This window comes from Vidua chalybeata, chromosome 24 (genome assembly GCF_026979565.1).
Source record: "Vidua chalybeata isolate OUT-0048 chromosome 24, bVidCha1 merged haplotype, whole genome shotgun sequence".
NCBI classification, from domain to species: domain Eukaryota; kingdom Metazoa; phylum Chordata; class Aves; order Passeriformes; family Viduidae; genus Vidua; species Vidua chalybeata.
The window spans coordinates 4,636,412-4,654,737 of record NC_071553.1 but is presented as its reverse complement, the minus strand read 5'-3'; the positions used below and the strand labels follow the sequence as shown (position 1 = coordinate 4,654,737).

At 60.7% G+C, this 18,326-nt stretch overlaps 2 protein-coding genes and 1 long non-coding RNA gene across 4 annotated transcripts; 1 reads left to right on the top strand and 2 right to left on the bottom strand.

The window, feature by feature from the left end:
- The first annotated feature begins 636 nt into the window (after positions 1 to 636).
- On the top strand, positions 637 to 8,314 carry PRICKLE4 (prickle planar cell polarity protein 4). 2 transcript variants are annotated; one of them, XM_053963735.1, is made up of 10 exons: positions 637 to 683; positions 835 to 937; positions 1,206 to 1,338; positions 5,036 to 5,188; positions 5,322 to 5,429; positions 5,954 to 6,091; positions 6,183 to 6,383; positions 6,607 to 6,793; positions 6,901 to 7,188; positions 7,408 to 8,314. In XM_053963735.1, the coding sequence occupies exons 4-10, from the start codon at positions 5,039 to 5,041 to the stop codon at positions 7,872 to 7,874; spliced, it is 1,539 nt and encodes a 512-aa protein (XP_053819710.1). In that variant the 5' UTR covers positions 637 to 683; positions 835 to 937; positions 1,206 to 1,338; positions 5,036 to 5,038; the 3' UTR covers positions 7,875 to 8,314. The 2 variants fall into 2 exon arrangements, with proteins under 2 accessions (XP_053819710.1, XP_053819709.1); XM_053963734.1 differs by lacking the exons at positions 637 to 683; positions 835 to 937 and having other exon boundaries at positions 1,124 to 1,338.
- A 156-nt stretch (positions 8,315 to 8,470) lies between these two features.
- On the bottom strand, positions 8,471 to 16,619 carry LOC128799380 (basic proline-rich protein-like). Its single transcript, XM_053963733.1, has 13 exons — positions 16,257 to 16,619; positions 15,500 to 15,583; positions 14,534 to 15,262; positions 12,330 to 12,497; positions 12,122 to 12,198; positions 11,873 to 11,994; positions 11,639 to 11,781; positions 11,452 to 11,550; positions 11,091 to 11,213; positions 10,097 to 10,303; positions 9,817 to 9,975; positions 9,248 to 9,355; positions 8,471 to 8,986 (listed from the first exon to the last, which is right to left on the bottom strand). The coding sequence occupies exons 1-13, from the start codon at positions 16,554 to 16,556 to the stop codon at positions 8,804 to 8,806; spliced, it is 2,502 nt and encodes an 833-aa protein (XP_053819708.1). The 5' UTR covers positions 16,557 to 16,619; the 3' UTR covers positions 8,471 to 8,803.
- Positions 16,620 to 17,570: 951 nt separating this feature from the next.
- Positions 17,571 to 18,212, bottom strand: LOC128799385 (uncharacterized). Its single transcript, XR_008434715.1, has 2 exons — positions 18,135 to 18,212; positions 17,571 to 17,912 (listed from the first exon to the last, which is right to left on the bottom strand). It is a non-coding gene; the product is annotated as an uncharacterized LOC128799385 (long non-coding RNA).
- Between the last annotated feature and the right edge of the window lie 114 nt (positions 18,213 to 18,326).

Below are 18,326 nucleotides of genomic sequence, written 5' to 3'. Positions count from 1 at the left end.
TCTCTCAGGGCCTGAGGCAGTGAGGTGTCCTTGATTCCCAGGCCTGGAGGGGAATTGTTGTGTCAAAATGGGAAAGCAGCAGCTCACACTGTGTGTGGAGTTTGGAGTTACACACCAAAGAACTGCAGGATTATAAATGTATGGAAAAGATAAAAGCTGAAATCCTAAGGCATCACAAACCCCATCCAACCTGGCCTTGGACACTTCCAGGGATGGGGCAAGCACTTCCATAAAGCAGCACCATAACCTGTGCCCCAGCGCCGCCCTGCACGGCCTCGCCCAGCGGTGCCACGGGCTTGTCACTTGTCACAGAGCCTGGCACCTCCTCTGCCAAGCTGCCATCCCTGTGCGCTGTGGCTGCAGTGCCACCCCTGACCCCAGAACCAACACGAGCCACCTGCACCCCTCGGGGCTCCCAAAACGAGCCACAGCTCCCGGGAGCACGCAGGCGGCAGAGACCCAGCCTGGTCCCCGCAGACGTTTTTGGGGATGCCGTGTCCCTTCTCGTCCCCAAAGTCACATCAGCGGGCAGGAAAATCTTACAGCACGCTGAGAAATGCACAGGAACACAAGCAGGACGCTGTGCCTCGCGTCAGGCTCTGATAAATTTTCTCCTGACTCCTGCCCGGGTGGAATTGCTGCAGCCGGAGCTGGTCTGGAATGGCTCGGAGGAGCCTCGTCAGGTGTTCAGGGCTTGTGGAAACTAGGACATCCTGACTTGCCGCTGGCTAACTCCTTTGTGAGAGCCCAGCCAAAGTTTCTCCACCTCTAAATTGGGGTGTAATGACACTTCCCCCTCTTTCATGAAGCTTCAACTCTTTCTGATCTCGGCAGGGAAATAAATCACCGCGCGGGATCATAAAAGCCATCAAACGGCAACCTGGGGTGAACCGAGCCGCAGATGGAGGGAAGGGCGCGGGCGCTCGGAAAATGAGAGGTACGAGCGAGCCAGATGTCATCGGCAGCTCTTTCCCCTGTAGGGTTAATGTCCCCCCCCTTTCCCCTCCCTGCCTGCCCTGGAATTCCAGCCATTGGCTGGCTCCCGAGGTTTAGGCTAAAAAGCCTCTAATTAGGACCCCGGCTGCCGCGGAGCCAGTGCCTGGGCAGGCAGGGAAAAAAAAAAAGAGAGAGGAAAGAAAGGAAAAAAAAAAAAAAAAAAGTGTTTCCCTGACTGAGCTTGGATGTTTTCCTTTCGCTTTGCAAAGTTTTCCCAGCCCAGGCTCCATTCCCTCGCGTCCTCCGGAGCAGGGCGGGACGGCGGCGGCCGGCGCGGGGCTGGAGCGGGCGGCCAAGCCCGGAGCGGCGGAGCGCGGGGCCCGGAGCGCCGGGAAGGGGCAGGTACGTGCGGCTGGAAGGGACTCCCGGGCTCGGCTCTCCCAGCTCCGAGTGGAGGTGGAGGTGGGGGAGAGGGAGACTGGGAGGAGGGGGCAGCGGGAGGGTCCTGCTGCGAGGGGAAGGGGACGGGAACGAGGCAGAGCGGGGGGGATTTTGGCTGTTTGGAGTTGTTTTTGGGTTTTTTTGGGTTTTTTTGGGTTTTTTTTTTTTTTTTTTGGAGGGAGATAATATCGCTGTCCCAGCGGTCTTTGTTGTCGGGAAATGTCCCCTGAGAGCAGGAGGTGACGCCCGTTCCATCGTGCCAGGCTCTGCCAGCCCGGAGCGGGCAGGTGCGCGGGCAGCGCTGGTTCCACCATCCCTGCTCCAGCGGGGATTGGCCGCGAATGGGAGATTTCGGGATTGGGGATTGAGCTGGGCCCCTTCGGAAGTGCCGGGCTGAAGTCTGGTGGCCACGGGGAGGGGTGGGGGGCTTCCTTCTGGTGGCCACGGGGAGAGGCGGGGTCGCGAATCTTCATCCCGGTGGCCACAGGGAGGGGTGGAGTGAGGGGTCTTCAGCCCAGTGGCCACGGGGAGAGGAGGGGTCGCGAATCTTCATCCCGGTGGCTGCAGGGAGACGAGGGGCGGGGGTCTCGGTCCGTACCTGCGGGTGTACGAACGGGTGAGCCAGGGTGGGTTAATGGGTTACTGCTCCCTGCCGTGCCTGCGGGACGGAGGGAAAACACAGCAGGAAAAGCTTTTTGCAGCACTGGCACATCCCCTGGTGAGCCAACGGGCCGCGGTCCCCATCTGGTGACACGGTGCAGTGTGGCAGAGCAGGATGCTGAGACCCTGCCCCGTCCTTTGGGGGGCTGCAAAGGCGTTTTTAAAGCGAGGGGCCACGACTCTGCTGTGCCCAGCAGTGGCACCAAGGGCTGCTCCACGTGGTGCCACCCCAGGTCCAAAAGGCACCGTGGGCTCCTCGGTGAGACCGGCTGCAGGTCGGGCAGGACTTGCTGCTCCGGCTCTCCTTGCCAGACCTCAGCTTATCTCGCCCCAAAAGATGCATCTTTATAGCTCTGCATCTTTATAGCTTTGCATCTTTATTCCTGCTCCTCCAGCGCAGCTGTGTTGACGGGAGCTCAAGCAGAAACAGGTAATCCCGTGGGTGAGGCCAGCGTGGAGCTGCGCCCCTGCGAGCTGCCAGTGCTGCTTTGAGGGGCTTTTTGGAGATGTTGTGTTTCCTGGGCTCTGTGCAAAAGCAAAGTTGAGGCAGGGATGCGGCTCCCTGGGCGGGCTGGGAACGGGGAGCCTGTGCTGAATTCCGAGCAGGCTGGGGTGGCTGCGCTCCAAGTTAATGTGTGACCTTGGCAGCAGAGGGCTGGGAGCCCACACGGGCTCCCGCAGCCAGCTGGAGACGGGGGCTGCTCGCCGCGAGCCAAATCAGATTAGCATTCCCGGGAATTTCAGCCTCTTGTACCCAGGGAGCCGCGACGGCTTCCGATCCTTTGGAGAGCGAGAGGAGCCCGGGCAAAGGCATCCGGAGGAGCTCCCACAGGCAGGACAGGAGGATTTCCAGCCAAGGCAAATGACAGCCAGTGCCACCCAGCCTGCCCGACCGGTCTGTCACACGTCCCTTCTCGGGGACTTGCTGCCAGGGAGAGGCAGCTCCCCCAAAGTGCCACCGTGGTGCCACTTCCCTGCAGGTTTGAGGCAGGCTGGGAGCATCCCTGCATCCCTTGGCAGGGAAGGGCAGCAGCAGGAGTGCCCGGAGGCAGCGAGGGAGGGCAGGAAGGAAGAGGGGACAGTGCCGGGGAGCAGAGGAGCCAGACCTGTTGGGGCTGCCTGGCTCTTTAGCATTAGGGAGGCGCGTACCTCTGTCACCGTCTGGGGCTAATTACAGGGACTTGTTTACAGCCCAGACGGCTGCCAGCCGGCGTAATCGCATCAAACTGGGCTGGGCTGGGCTCTCCGGCACATCCCCGTGCGTCCACAGCAGCCGGGAGCCCTGCCCAAGCCGCCCTCCCCCCAGTGTCACCCCACCGTGCTGGTGGCCCTGGGATGGGGTCCCTGTGCCTCTTGGGGCTGGGGCCAGGCCCCGCTGAGTACCCAGAGCATCGCAGGGGTCTAATTAACAGCAAAGCTCCAAGAGATTACACAAATGCAGCTTGGAGGCTTAATGAGCCCGGCACAGCCCGGGAATGCCCCCACCTCCCACGGGAGGGAGAAATGGGGACACCGTTCCCAAAGCAGGCAGCAGCAGAGCTGGGGCTGGACATGAGGGTCCCCACTCGGCATCCCAGGGTCTCCCCCAACCCCGCTCCTCCTGTAGAGCCGAGGCTGTTCCCTGGCCCAGCTGTGGTCCCTCACCAAGCCAGCAAAGCCAGGGCTCTTTTTTTGGCAGCAAATACGCAGTCAAGCCAGATTATTCCATCCCCATCCCAAAGCACAGCTTTGAACGACACCCTACAACCAGCCCTGCGTCCCCCCCGGGCTGCCCCAGGGCTCCAGACCCCAAACGGCAGGAAAAAGCCGGCAGCCCTTTTGTTTTATCTCTCTGATTAGCCGATCTGCAGCGTTAATCATTGACCCGGCAGCGGGGCACGGAAACCTGAGCTGCCCCGGCTGATCCCACCTGCTCCCGGCTCCGGAGCTGCCCCCGGCCACATCCCAGCGCCCCGAGGTGCTGCTCAGGAAGGGGCACACGGGGAGCGTTGGAGGTGTTTGCTGGGAGCAGTGGGGACACTGGGATGTCGCTGACAGAGGGGACACGCCAGCACCATCCCAGTGCGGAACAGGGAACGGGTCCTCGTGCTGGCAGAGGTGGAGGAGGGCCAAAATTTCGTGGTCGGGGGGTTCTCACCTCTCATCCCTGAGACCGTTTTATGCATGGAACATTTTCCAGAGGGGTTGATCCATCCGTGGTGGGCGTTGCAGGGGTGAATCCCTGGGCGTGTTTGGTCACAGCCCCGTGATTGTCCCCCCCCCCCCCATCCCACCCTGGCTCCCCATGGCAGGGCAGGAAGCGCGGGCTGAGGGCGTCAGGCTCTGGGCTGGCATCCAGGGAACCCCAGGAGCCACCACATCAGCATCTCGCCTTTGTTTTGGGAAGCCGGGGCAGGAAGGAAGCGCGGTGGAAAGCGCCCGCGTGGGGAGGAGGGGATGGCTCCGGATGGGTTTCCACTGCATAACCCCGAGCCAGGCGTGTGCTGTGGGCTGGGACAGCCGGGCAGGAACAGCCCTGGGCAGAACAATGGCAGCCCGAGGGGAAGGAATTATTTTCCACTGAGTTGGGCTCAACCTCAGTCTGTTCCCACTAGACCCGGGATTAGCCGTGCCAGCAAAGGGCTGGTGGCGGCTGGGGGAAAGCTGTGGGTGTTGCTGTTTTCCAAAACCTGTTCCAACTTGAGACTGGGCATTTGGGGTCTTCCCTGCCTGGCTTCATCCCCATCCCATCCCGCTCAGCAGGCAGAGCCCCAGCCCTGCCAAGTATCCTCGTTGTGGATCTGCTGTAACCCCCAAAGAGAAAGGAGCCCCCCCAAAAATCCCTCGGACTCCTGCAGTGATTCAGCCGAAGATCTCGAGGTCGTGATGCCTTGGAGCATCATCCCAGCTGGGCGTGCCCCAGGCTCCCTGCAAGGGACGAGGAGGGCACAGGATCCGTGGCGGGCGATGGATCCCTGCTCCCGCCTCGTGTCTGACACCTCTGGCTCTCTGTCCCCAGCTCATGTCCCTGCCGAGCCCTGCATGGCCCCAGCGGGACGAGCCCTCCCCCTGCGGCACCACCACCGGCCTCCCCCCGGCCTCGTCGGACAGCGACTCCGGCTGTGCCCTGGAAGAGTACCTGGAGCCCCCCGCGGACCCCGCGCCCCCCGAGGTGGGCAGCACCCGGCTCTGCCCCGGCCCCGCGTGGTTCCCACACCACAGCGCCCCTTTTCCCGGGGTTAAACACACATTTTAGCACCTTAAACACAGTCGAATCCCCCTCTGAAATTCCTGTTTCTCCCAAGGTCCCGCCGTGCTTCGGGCCCCGCTCGCCCCAGCCTGGCTCTCCCTCTGACAGGACCCGGCTCCGCGCCAGAGCCCTCCTGCAGCAGCTGCCTCCTCAGGACTGCGATGTAAGACCCCTCTTTTTGGGGTGCTGCTCCCCTCCCCAGGCTCACCTGATACCTTGCTGGGACTACCCAAAAACCAGACAAAATTAGCTATAAAAAGCAGTTTTATTTACTGAAGGGCCTTCAGGTACATTTAGGGCAGAAAAAGCCACCCCAGGGGCTACACCCAAAAATGGACCACAGGTCACGGGTTTCACAATTTTATAAATTTGGGTCATTTGCATATTGGGGGTTAATCCTCCAATTACAGCTTCAGGTAATGAAGTCATTGACCCCAAGTTTGCTCCCCCCAACTCCCTTTCGTTTACATCTCTCAGGGCCTGAGGCAGTGAGGTGTTGTTGATTCCCAGGCCTGGAGAGGAATTGCTGTGTCTGTGTCCCAAAATGGGAAAGCAGCAGCTCACACTGTGTGTGGATTTTAGAGTTACGCACCAAAGAACTGCAGGGTTATAAATGTATGGAAGAGATAACAGCTGATTTCCTAAGGCACCACAAACCCCAGCCCCGCTGACCCCCGTGCCCCACAGGAGCGGTACTGCCCCGGCCTCGCCGAGGAGGAGCGGCGCCAGCTCCGAGCCTTCAGCGCCCGCCGCAGGCAGGAGGCTCTGGGACAGGGCCTGGCGTGTCCCGTGCCAGGTCCCTGCCACGGCTGTCCCTGCAGGAAGGTGAGGTGTCCCCTCCAGCTGCCTTTCCTTGGCAGGGACCCGTCCCCAAAAGCCGGCCCTGCCCCAAACCTCGTGTCCCTCTGCCTTGCAGTGCGGCCGGAGGCTGAACAAAGGGGACCTGGGGATTTCAGCGTCTCGCCTGGGGGACCAGTTCTGGCACCCGTCCTGCTTCTCCTGCCACTTCTGCCACCAGCAGCTGGTGGATCTCATCTACTTCCAGCAGGATGGGAGGATCTACTGCGGCCGGCACCACGCCGAGCTCTTCCGACCCCGCTGTGCCTCCTGTGACCAGGTGGGCGCTGGGCAGGGGGAGGCTTTGCCCTCCCTTTGGCTGTTAAATGTCCCCGAGCTCGGCTGGGGGCTCCAAATCCATCAAAACCACTGACGGGCTGGAGGAATATTCCTCCCCGAGAGCCCCACGGGCTGGGGGCTCCTCCTCACTGCCCAGCACAGCAAAGCACCGCGGCTTTTCCAGCGGGGTGCTGAGAGGACGGGGCCCTTTCTTCCCATTCCAGCTGATCTTCATGGAGGAGTGCATCGAGGCCGAGGGCCGGCGCTGGCACCTGGAGCACTTCTGCTGCCTGGAATGCGACGAGCCCCTGCGCGGGCAGCGCTACGTGATGCGGAGCGGCCGGCCCTGCTGCCGGGGCTGCTTCGAGAGCCTCTTTGCCGAGCCGTGCCAGGCGTGCGGGGACCCCATCGGTACGGGGCTCCCCTGCGGAGCCGGAGCCTTCGGAGCATGGATTTGGGCTTTTTTTTTTTTTTTGGGTTAGAAGAACCTTTCCCTGACGCTGTGGTTGCCCCCGCAGGTGCTGACAGCGAGGAGGTCACGCACCAGGGGCTGCACTGGCACGCCCGAGCCGCCTGCTTCTGCTGCAGCCTGTGCCGGGCGCCGCTGCGGGGACAGCCCCTCACCTGCCGCCGCGGCCGCCTCTTCTGCTCCGACACCTGCAGCCGCGGCCAGGACGCCTCTTCCACCGCCTCCGACTCCTCCGACTCGGCTTTCGCCTCCGCTCCGTCCCCCGACTCCACGCCCCTGTCCCGGGCCGGCAGGAGCTCGGCAGCGGGGGGCTGCAGGCAGCGGGGGGAAGGGGCTGGTAGGATCCTGCTGCCATGGGGTGGGAGCAAATCCAGGCTCTGGGGACTTTATTGGGAATGTCACACCGTGGGAATTGGTGATAAACTCCCCACGGTGGGAGGTGGGAGTGGGTCGGTGCCACCCCGTTGTGTCCCGAGACAACCCTTGCTGCGGGAGGAGTGTGGGAGGGCAGGCTCAGCTTCTCCTTCCTCCCTTACGCCCACTTCCCCTCTTCCAGAGGCGTTTTCGGATCAGGCCCCAGTGCACCCCGCGTTCAGGAGCCCCGAGGATCTCGGAGCGGCCGCACGGGAGCGGAGCAGCGACGCTGCCAAGGAGCACCCAGGGATGCTGGGACCCCCAGCCGGCCGCCCCTCGGCCCCCCAGCCCGGCCCAGAGCGGCCCAACGAGCCCGGAGCCTTGGGCCACCCGCTTTTGGGGGAGCCTGAACCCCGAACAGCTGCAGGCAATGGAAACCCACAGTTCCAAGCGGGCACCTCCCCTCCCCGACACGGCCCCCGGGCAGAGGGTGGCACGGAGGAGGACGACTCCTGGTGTCCCACCTGCTCCTCATCTTCGGACTCGGACTCGGAGGAGGAGGGTTTCTTTTTCGGGAAGCCCATCCCCAAGCCCGGGATGAATTCCCTGGGCAGGGAGCCCCCGGGGAGGGGCAGGGGCAGGACGGCCAAGCACTGCAGTGTGTCCTAGCAGCGGGGTCCGGGGTCCCCGAGTGGCACTGCCAGGTCCTGCCACGGCCTCGACGCGTTCCAAGCGACACGGCCCGAGGCTGGTGCGAGAAGCTGCTGCTGGGATCCTTGCCCCCGGCAGAGCCTGCAATTCCTGCCAGCCTCTCCCAAAATTAGGAACAGGTAAAGCAGGAAGGGAGCGGGGCTGGGCCGGCCTCCAGCACCTCCGACAAGGCGGCAGCTCCGGGGAGAGCGGCCGGAGCTCCAGACAAGGGCAGCTGCCTGCATCACCCCACGGCTGGGGACCACGTGGGATCCTTCCCTGGGCCCCTCTGTGCCCCTCTGCCCCCTGCTCTCCATCCCTGGTGGCACCGTGTCCAGCTGCCACCACGGGGAGGGGACCGGGGCGCAGCTCTGCTGCTGCCCATGACAAAGCTCCAATAAAGTCTGGCTGAAATCTGACTGCGGGGTCTGCCCTGTTCCTTCCCAGCCCATTGTGACACTGACAATGTCACCAGGGCTGGGAGGTCCCCAGGGGCGACCTCTGCCTTCTGCCACAGCCAGGGTTCACCGTGGGACCCCTCCCTTGCAGGAAAAGAACAATGGCAGAGCAAGGGCTGCAAAGAGGACGCGGTTTATTTGTAGATTTAAACCCAAAAACACTCGCTGGGGTTTGGGGACACATTCCTGGCAATCAGGAATGGAGGAGAGGGACTGCTGCCCTCCCTCCAGTAAAACCAGTAACACTTTTGCTGTCCTCAGGGGTTTGGGCAGGGCTAAACCCAAACATATCCTGCTCACCCCTCCTTCTCCAAGAGACAGAGTGGGGCTGCCCACATCTCCCACCCTGTCCCGCAGGCTCAGCGCCCTCCTGAGCACCCCAGAGCGCTGTCACAGCCCTGTCACAGCCCCCATCACCCCCAGCCAGCTGGCAGGACGGGGTGGCTGCCGTCAGAGGCCGGCGGTGTCCGAGTCGAGGCTGTCGATGAAATCCTCCAGCTGCTGCAGGTGGTGCATGCGGCACTGGCGGAGGTTGGCCCTGAGCGCCAGCCCCAGCGCCTCCTCCATCGAGGGCTCCTTCTGCAGCAGCATCGTGGCCACCACGGCGATGCTCAGGCTGAACTGCTGGTACGACTGCAGGGGAGGGCCACGGGGTCAGCACCCCGAAACCAGCACCAAACAACCCCTGCTTTTAGTCCACAAACCCCCAAACATCATCCGAGCCCCTGCAAACCCCTTACTGCCCACAGCACCTCCCCCTGCAAGCGCCCCAAAACCCCAAATTCACACCCCCCCCAGCGCCCAGCATCGCTCCCAAAGCTCCTCGGGTGAGATCCCACATCCTGGAGCCGCTCCCAGACCCTCAGGTGCTCATCAAGGGCTGCCAGGACTCACCAGCTCGATCTTTGCCTTCCTTCTGAGGACGGCGGCGGAGCGGGAATCGATGCCGGCCGGGAACGGCGTCGGGAGCACGGAGCAGAGCTGGCGCTGGCCAGACACAGCCTGGGAGGTGGAAAAGGCAAGGAAGGCTCAGAGGGGAAAGGGACTGAGCCCAACTGGGGCTGCCAGTGCTGGTCACTAGCCCGGGACTGGTCACTCTGTGGAAGGAGCCACTGGTTTGTCACCCTTCCCTCGGGTGCCAGAGCTGCCCCCCGCTCCCATTCTGCCCCAGCTCCTCTCCCTCGTTAGCAGTAATTAAGCTGCTCTGGAGGGTTCTCCTCGGCTTCCTCAGAGCTCCAGTCCAGGGCTGTTCACGCTCCAGCACCCCTGAGCCTCGGGTTACTTCCCTGGCTTTTTTCCCAGCCGTGTCCCGCTTATCGGCATCTCAGCGGGGCCGACACGGGCTGTGCCTCCAGACAAAGCTGCCCTTTCACCCCAGGTCCTGCAGGCCACAGGGATCCCCCTCTGGCTGTGGCAGCGTCCCCAAGCCCAGGGGGACACTGGGGGGCACCCAGACCCCGTACCGGATTTGTCTCACCGGCCCCAGGCGGGTGCTGGGGCCCCGGGCAGGGCTCTGGTGTGGTGCAGGCACCAGGAGAAGCCTGGCAGGGCTGAGCCTCGGCTTCTGCTGCAGATCCTGGAGGAAGCTGAGGCTCTTCGGGTGGCTGAAGGCTCTGCAGAGGCTGAGGGACAGAGAGTGGCTGCGCTGGGACAGCGCTGCCAGCACGGCCCCACGGCAGCAGTGGCGTCACAGGGCTCTGACGCGGGGTGGGGACACGCAGCTGCCCCACATCCCAAACTCACCCCATCCTGGGCAGCTTCTGCCTCGGCTTCCCCAGCTCCACCCGGCGGCTGCTCCCAGGAACGTGGGCTGAGCTCAGCCCCTGCCTCTCCAGAGCAGCTGGGTTCCTGGAGCTCCCTCTTGGCAGGGTCTGGAGGGGCTGCTGGGCTCTGGGGAGGTGACCCGTGACCGCCGCCGGCCTTGGGGACACCAGGGCTGCACGGCTCTACCTGTGTGTTATGAACAGCCACGTAAATTTGGCTTTCACTACACTGCTTTTGCAAATTGTTATCATAAATGGCAATTGCTTCTAAATTGAGGCTGCTTTTAGACAGAAGACAAATTTTTAATTGCTTTGGCGGGCTGTGTAACTGAAAATGTGCATAAAGCAAAGCTGTCGCAAGAGATAACCGCTCCTGTAAAATATAAAACCAAGATAGCACGAGCAGAGAACAAAATACCATAAAGAGAGAACACCAGGTCTAAAGTGGCATCAGGAGACCACCAGAGGAGCACCCTGCACTGCCTCCTGACCGACCCTCGGGTCCTGCAGCAGTTTGAATCCTAATTCAATTCAATTTCGATTGAATCCTAATTCAATCTAGGGCGGAGCTGTGGCAAACTTGCCCCGAGAATGTGCCAAGAAATTTGAGGAAGCAATGCAATTGCAGCAGCACAAAGGACTGCTTGCTGCGAAGTGTGTGTGCCTCTGGCTACAGCTGTGCGCCCAGCACTGTTACTTCTCTTTATTTATTTGTCCCTTATTTACTATCTCTCATTAAACCCTTCAAATTTCAGAGGAGTGGCCCTCGTCCCTCACACTGTGCAAACGTTGCAGGGGCATTGTGGAGTGCACGGTGAGGGGACAAAGGGTTTGGGGAGGGGGCTGTGCCTCCCTGCAGGCTCTGCTTTAGGGTGGGAATAGAAAACATCCCCAGGGCAAGCAGTGTGCTGCTGGTGGGGAGGATTTTGGGCAGCCTGGAGCTGATCCTGTGCCACTTCCCAGCAGTGCCGTACCTCAAGGCGCTCCTGGATCTCAGGACAGCTGGAGGTCTCCTCTGGAGGGGCTGGATCTGTTGCTGAAGCATGGGGATCCTGATCCTGGCTGCCCACAGGGGTCTGCCCAGCTTCCAGCTCCACCTGGGGACAGGCAATGGCGTGAGGACACGTGTCTGTCCCGGGATGGGACGGACAGGGCGCAAAAACCCACAGGAAGAGGAGAAGAGCCCGGAAAAATTCCATGCCTGGCAAAGAGACAGCGAGGCGGAGAGGGGAAAGGCTGGATGAGGGAGGAGGGAGATGTCACAGCAGCCCAGGAGACCCCTGAGCCAGGCAGCTCCAGAGCTGGGAGCACCCCTGGGACGAGGGAATCTCCTACCGGCGGCTCCGCAGCACCGGGATCGGCAGCCGGGCTCTCCTGAGGGCTCCTGGCAGGACTGGGGGGCTCCAGGCCGTTCCCAGTCGCCGCTGGCACATCCTGCAGGAAACCAGGACACGGTGCAGGGCTCAGGGCGAGCACACTCCTGCTGTGGCATGGGGCGGGGGGGACAGGTAAAACCCCACACCTGCGGCTGTTCCGGCCTCTCCGCGGCACCTTGGAGAGGAGCAGGGGGCTGGGGAGGCTCCGGGGGCTGCAGCTCCTTCCTGGCCGCCGGCTGGCTCCTCTTGAAGTGGGCAGGGGAGGAGGGCTTGGAGCGAGGCTTGTGCCCTGCAGAGGGGGAAACAGCGGCGGAGACTCCTCAGCCTGCCCCGGGAGAGGCTGGAGAGCACCGAGGAGGCGGCTCGGGGACAGCACAGACCTCGCGGGGGTCGGGGACACCACGCCCGGGGCACCAGCATCAGGTGCCGGAGGTGGCTCGGGCGTCTCCCGGCACGGCGATGGCTCCAGGGCGGGCGGTGCTCCCGGAAAGTCCCTGGATTCCTGCAGGAGCACAGCCCCAGGGTGGGGGTGTGGGTTGGGAAGGGTCTCTGTGCAATCCCAGCCTAGCTTCCAGCGGTCCTGGTGTCCCTCACTGTCACCCCAGAGCCCCCCCGAGCCCGGCACCCACCCTGGAGGGCCGGCGGGGGGCCCGGGCGGGGGCTGCTCCTCCTCGGGGAATTCGGGCCAGTGGTCAGGCAGCCCATCCTGCAGGGAACGGGACACGGCACGCTGTGACTGCAGAGGGTCCCCACACACTGCCCTTGTCACCGGGGCAGTGAGTGGCCCCTGCCCCATTTTAGCCACCCGCTCCCGTGGCTGCCACCACCCCGCCTCACCTGGTACCAGATTTCTCCAAAGCCGTCCTCAGGGCCTGGCATGGCTTCTCTGCCATCCCAAGGGGGTGGCAGGGGACAGTCGTGGCGTGCCCACCTCCTGCCCTCCTCCTCCTCCTGCCACGGGACGTCAGCGGGGCCAGGGAAGGGTCTGGGGGCTCTGGGACTGGGCTGCAATGGGAACGGCCACGGTGAGGACACAGCCCGCGGGGATTTTTGGGATTCCCTGCTGCTCCCCCTCCCCACTGTGACCCTCGGCTCTTTCTGCCTCTCCTGCTCCTGGGGCAGCCCCTGCTTTGGGCTGCCCTGGATTTGTGGGTGCAGCAGGATGCACTTAGGGTGAACCAGCTCAGCAGTCACCTAACTGTGACAATTAGCAGCAGTGGAGGGGGGATCAGGCTGCCAGGAGAGCACTGAGAGCAACCTGACTCAAATATCCCAAAATGAAACCCCACCAGGATGTGAAACCCCGAGAGCAAGTGGCAGTGGCAGGGAACAGGGGCAGGTGTTTCCTAGGAGGAACCAGAGGGCAGCAATTTGCTTTTTTTAAGGACAAATGCTCCACAAACCCCCCCAAACCCCATCATTCCATGCTGTAAAAAAGCTGGACCCCACTTTTGAACAGGGGAATTTCCAGCACGGCCCTCCCAGGAGTGAGTGTGGATTCCTTCCTGGAGCTCTTCAGGGTCACTCCTGGAGGCTGAGCCAGAGATTTGTGTGGGTCTGGGTGAGCAACATCAATCCAAACTTTGTAATTGCTAATTAACTTTAACTATTGATTTAATTAGCAGTGCCCTGGTATAACCACTGTGATAAACGAATATGATTCGTGCTAACAATTGTCACTATATCGATATTTTAGAAAATATTTGATAAAAAGTAATAGAGGAAAAGGGTATGTAATTAGTGTCACGAAACAGATGCTCTCAGATGTCCATGAAAAAATACAGGATGTAGTTTGAGATAAGTAAAATCCCAAAACTGAATAGGCCTCAGGATAATCAGCCTTGAAATGGACAAAATTGGGATGATTCCAGGCATCTATAGAATAATAAGGATTATTTTTGGAATATAATGGTGGCTTCTGTAACACAAGGCTTGGGGTGCATGTGCAACCTGCGGGGTTGTTCAAAGGACAGTGAGGATGAGGAGAAGCCTTCCTCTGAAAAACCACCGGAAAGGAAAAAGACCCCTTAGCAACAAGTGGAGCATGGGCTGTGCAGGATCAAAACCAGGAGATTTATGGAAAATATCGATGAATATGTATTAGCATACAGTACAGAAGTTGTGTTTGGATCCTTTTGTTTTTGTACATGAGGCAGGGTGAGAAACCCCACCCTGTACCCTGATCAGTTTGGCTTATGCCTTATCAGAACCTTAATCAGGCTTAATTAATCACGGCCAAAATTTAATTTGTACATGCTTGCTTGACTGTATTCATTTTAAAGATATATATATATATTTATATATTAAATATAATATATATATATATATAATATATATATTATATATATATATATATTTAAAATGAATACAATTTTATTTATATATATATTTATTTTTATATATAAATATATAAATATATATAAAATATATATTTATATATAAATATATAAATACAAATATATAGTTTTATTTATATATATTTATTTTTATATATAAATTTATATATATATATAAATTTATAAATAATTTATATATATAATATATATATATATAATTTTTATATATATACGTATTCATTATGTAAAATTGCTGCTCAATTCTAATTTTGTGGTTTATTAAATTAGACATATAGGACCTCATTCATAACACCTCACGTAGATAACTGGTGGAGATCCTTTAGTCCAATCATCGCCATCCATGGAAATAAATTATTTATTTAACCTATGCAAATGTGTTTGTTTTGCCATTTTTAATCCTGCGGGGGCAAAGCTGTGGAATCCTTTAGACACAAACTGCTGGCCAGCTCCACAGCTGGATCCTGGATTCCAAATCCTTTTGGGAATTTGGAAAGCCAGGAACTCCTGTCTGTGCCTGGGGGACCACGAGGGGATCCAGACATGCCCAGACTCGTTCTGGGGATGGGGTTCAGTGAGCCAGGGGCTCCTTGCTGTGACCTGGGAGGGTCTCCCTGACAAACTCCGACGCTCCCAAAGTGCCTGTGACACATCCCTGGGACATCTCCCCCCAGCCCTGTCCCTTACCGGGTGCCTCCTGTGCTGACGACTCCTGTGCTGGTGTTCCCAGGGTGGCCCATCGCAGGGTGGCTGGTCCCGGGGTGGCCCATTGCAGGGTGGCCCATTCCGGGGTGGCCCATTGCAGGGTGGCCCGTCCCGGGGTGGCCCATCCTGGGGTGGCCCATTCCGGGGTGGCCCATCCTGGGGTGGCTGGTCCCATGGTGGCCCATTCCGGGGTGGCCCATTTCGGGGTGGCCCATTCCGGGGTGGTCCATCCCGGGGTGGCCCGTCCCGGGGTGGGCCGTCCAGGGGTGGCTCGTCCCGGGGTGGCCCATCCCGGGGTGGCTGGTCCCATGGTGGCCCATTCCGGGGTGGCCTGTCCCGGGGTGGCCCGTCCGGGGGTGGCCCATCGCAGGGTGGCCCGTCCTGGGGTGGCCCATCCTGGGGTGGCCCGTCCCGGGGTGGCCCATTCCGGGGTGGCCTGTCCCATGGTGGTCCATCACAGGGTGGCCCATCCCATGGTGGCCCATTCCGGGGTGGCCCGTCCCATGGTGGCCCATTCCGGGGTGGCCCATCCCATGGTGGCCCGTCCCATGGTGGCCCATTCCGGGGTGGCCTGTCCCATGGTGGTCCGTCCCATGGTGGCCCATCCCATGGTGGCCCATTCCGGGGTGGCCCGTCCCATGGTGGCCCGTCCCAGGCGTCCTCGGGGCCGGCAGGGGGACACGGCCACGGCCCATCCCACCACGGGGCAGGCTGTGGAGACATGAGAGCCGTGAGACCCCCGGAGCAGCCTCGTCCCAGCAGGGATGGGGAGGCAGGAGCCCACCCAGCTGCCCTGGGAAAAAAGCCCAGATCGTCCCGAATCCCTCCCCAGACCGCGGCGATGTTCTCCCGGCTCCTCAGCATCCCCAGGGACGGAGACGGAGCAGCGGGCACCCACGGCGGCCCCGGGGGGAGCTGCCACCCCAGGAGAGCCCCAGCCGCACGTACCTCCCTGGGGAAGCCCCTCCTGCAGCCCGGCGCGGGGAACATCCTGCCCGAGGGCCGCCTTGGCCCCCGGGACTGCGGGATCCGCTGCAACGGAGAGGCCGGCTCAGCACGTCCCACAGCACGTCACTGCCGGCTTGGGGACGCTGCCAGCCAGGTGCCACCCGTGGTGCTGCCAGCCCCGCGCCCCGAGCGCTGGGACACGTCCAGGGCCGCCGCGACACCTCCAGGGCCGCTGGCATGGGCATCAGCCAGGACACGGCGGGGCTGGGGACACCAAGACCCGCTCGCCGTCCCCGCTCTGGGGGTGACACGGGACTGGCAATGCCTTGGCACCGCCTTTGCCTGCCCGAGGCTCCGTTTGTGGCTGCCACGTGTCATGGCCAACCCCGCGGGTCACCCCGTGATGTCCCCAAGGGATCCCGGTGTCAGGGCACGGGGGCGTGGATGAGCCCCCCCCGCCAGCCTGAAACCCCCACTTTTGTCCCTAAATTGCGGGGCGTCAGCCTCAGGTCCTGCAAAGCAGCACTGGGGCACGGAGGGGGTTGGGATGGAGAGCCCTGCACCCGTTCACCCCAATCCTGAATCCCAATCCTTCCCTGCAGCCCAATCCTGCGCCCCTGCACCTACGCCCTGCACCCCAAACCCGTAACTTTGCAACTGCACCCCAATCCTGCAGCTCTGCGCCCCAATCCTGCTTCCCTGCACCCCAATCCTGCCCCCCAGTCCTCCCGCCCCGCAGCCCGGTCTCATTCCGCACCAACATCCGGCGGGAGCCGATCCCTCCTGCGGAGCTCTCCCGGAGTTTCCTCCCGGGAGTTTCCCCCCGGGAGTTTCCCTTCCTCTTCCCATCCCGCTCCCGGCGCTGATTCCGCCCCCGAGAAGAACGGGGGCGCGCAGAGCCCGGGAAGCGCCGCTTCCCTGATCCCCTGGGGATCCAAATTCCTCCGGGAATCTCGGATCCGTCAGCGGGGTGGGAGCAAAGACCCGCAAACTGCCCATCGACCCCATCGGCACCCGGAGTCCCCCTGAAAGGGGGGTCCCTGCACCCCCAAGGCATGGAATACCCATGGACGAGGGGATCCTGCACCCCCAGGGCATGGAATACCCATGGACGAGGGGATCCTGGGAATCCCGCACCCCCAGGCTATGGAATATCCATGGATGATGGGATCCCGGGGTCCCTGCACCCCCAGGGCACGAACCCCCCGGCGCCTGCCACCATCCAGCTCCAGCATCAACCGCTCGGTCCCGGGGGTGCTCCCAAACTTGTGCCGGGATATTTCGGGGAGCAGGACCCGCATTCCCGGGGCTGAGAACCGAGGAGCGGCCAGGGAAGGGTGGGAGGGTTTGGAGAGCCCTGGCAGGACGGGGCTCCATCGCACCCACCTTTGCTGCCATGCCGGGGGAGCGGCGGGGACGGGCGGGCGCCGCTGTCACCTCCCGGCGCGTCCGTTTGTCCGTCCGTCACCTCCTGGCCCCGCAGCCGGCTTTGGGCCCCAGCTCGCCCCGGCAGCCGCGGGGGCGCGGCTCAGAGGGTCTCCCAAACCCGCTGCCCACCCAAGTCATCCCCTCCCGGGCCAGCCCGGCGCCTCCAGCCTCTCCTCCTCCTTACCCCCCGGCATTCCCGCTGGGAATGGCGCTCCAGGGGCTGCCTGGCACGGCCATCCCGCCCTGCCCCCGGCAGATTTATCACCTTCCCCGGCCCGGAACACCCCCGGCAGCCGCGGGGGGGTTTGGCTGGGGCGCTCTGATAACGAACTGGTCTGAACTGGTCGGGCCGGCCATGCGGATTCCTGCGTCCACGTGGAGGTGGGGACACTGCGCGACCTTCCAGGAACGTGGGAGGGGGATGAGGGAGGAAAGGGAAGGCTCCGGCTCTGCTCGCTGAATCCCAAATGTTCATCAAGGAGCGGGGAGAAAAGGGAGCCTCGGGGTGACCTCGCTGATCCCAAATGCCGACAAAGGAAAGGGGTGCACGGGGAAACCCAAAGCCAAGTGGGGTTAAACCCTTCAAAACCCCAAACAGGGTGTGGGGACTGTTAGAAATGAGGAGCTTGACTCAGCCAACACATCAAGCAGCAATTCAATTTATTAATTTATTAATTAATATGGTCACGTACGAGCAGAGACAGCGCTGGGTACAGTGCTGGGGGTTTTCCCCTCCGACTGCACACTGCTGAGCTTGCTGGTATTTATTGATCATACTCATGCATATTCATAAGCTCTTCTCAGCAGTTTCTATTTCCCATTTTTACACCAGCTTTCAGCAGTTTCTATTTCTACCTTTCGATGTCCCAATTCTATACGTTAGGACTGTAAATCTGTGATGGTGATGTGTGGTTCCTTTCCAATTTCTATGCTCTGTTGTGATCCGTCCCAGGTTTCAACATCCCAGTGTGATAAACTGTGGTAACTTGTTTGTTCATCAAAAGAATTGGAATATTAAAGGAGGAAATATAAAATTAAAGTATGAGGGACTAGCTTGCTTGTTAGGAGATAGGGGAAGCATCTGTGAAGTTGGGAAACAGCAACTTGTGGGTTTTACTAAAAAAAAGGACAATAAAGAAGCAACTGCTACAAACCACAAGGCTATAGACATATTGCAAAACGGAAGATCAAAAGTATGATTAATCACCATTTAGGGAGCTTTTCTTAGCTTCTCTTGCAGACACAGGCTAAGGATGTTGGGGGATGGCCGGAGCTGATTATGAAATCAGCGACCACCAGGCAACGGCCACCGGACTAGACAACGTAGGAGTGCTCCGGGTACACCCATCACTGTCCGGAACCGATTGTGAAACCAACGATCACCTGCCTCGACACAACG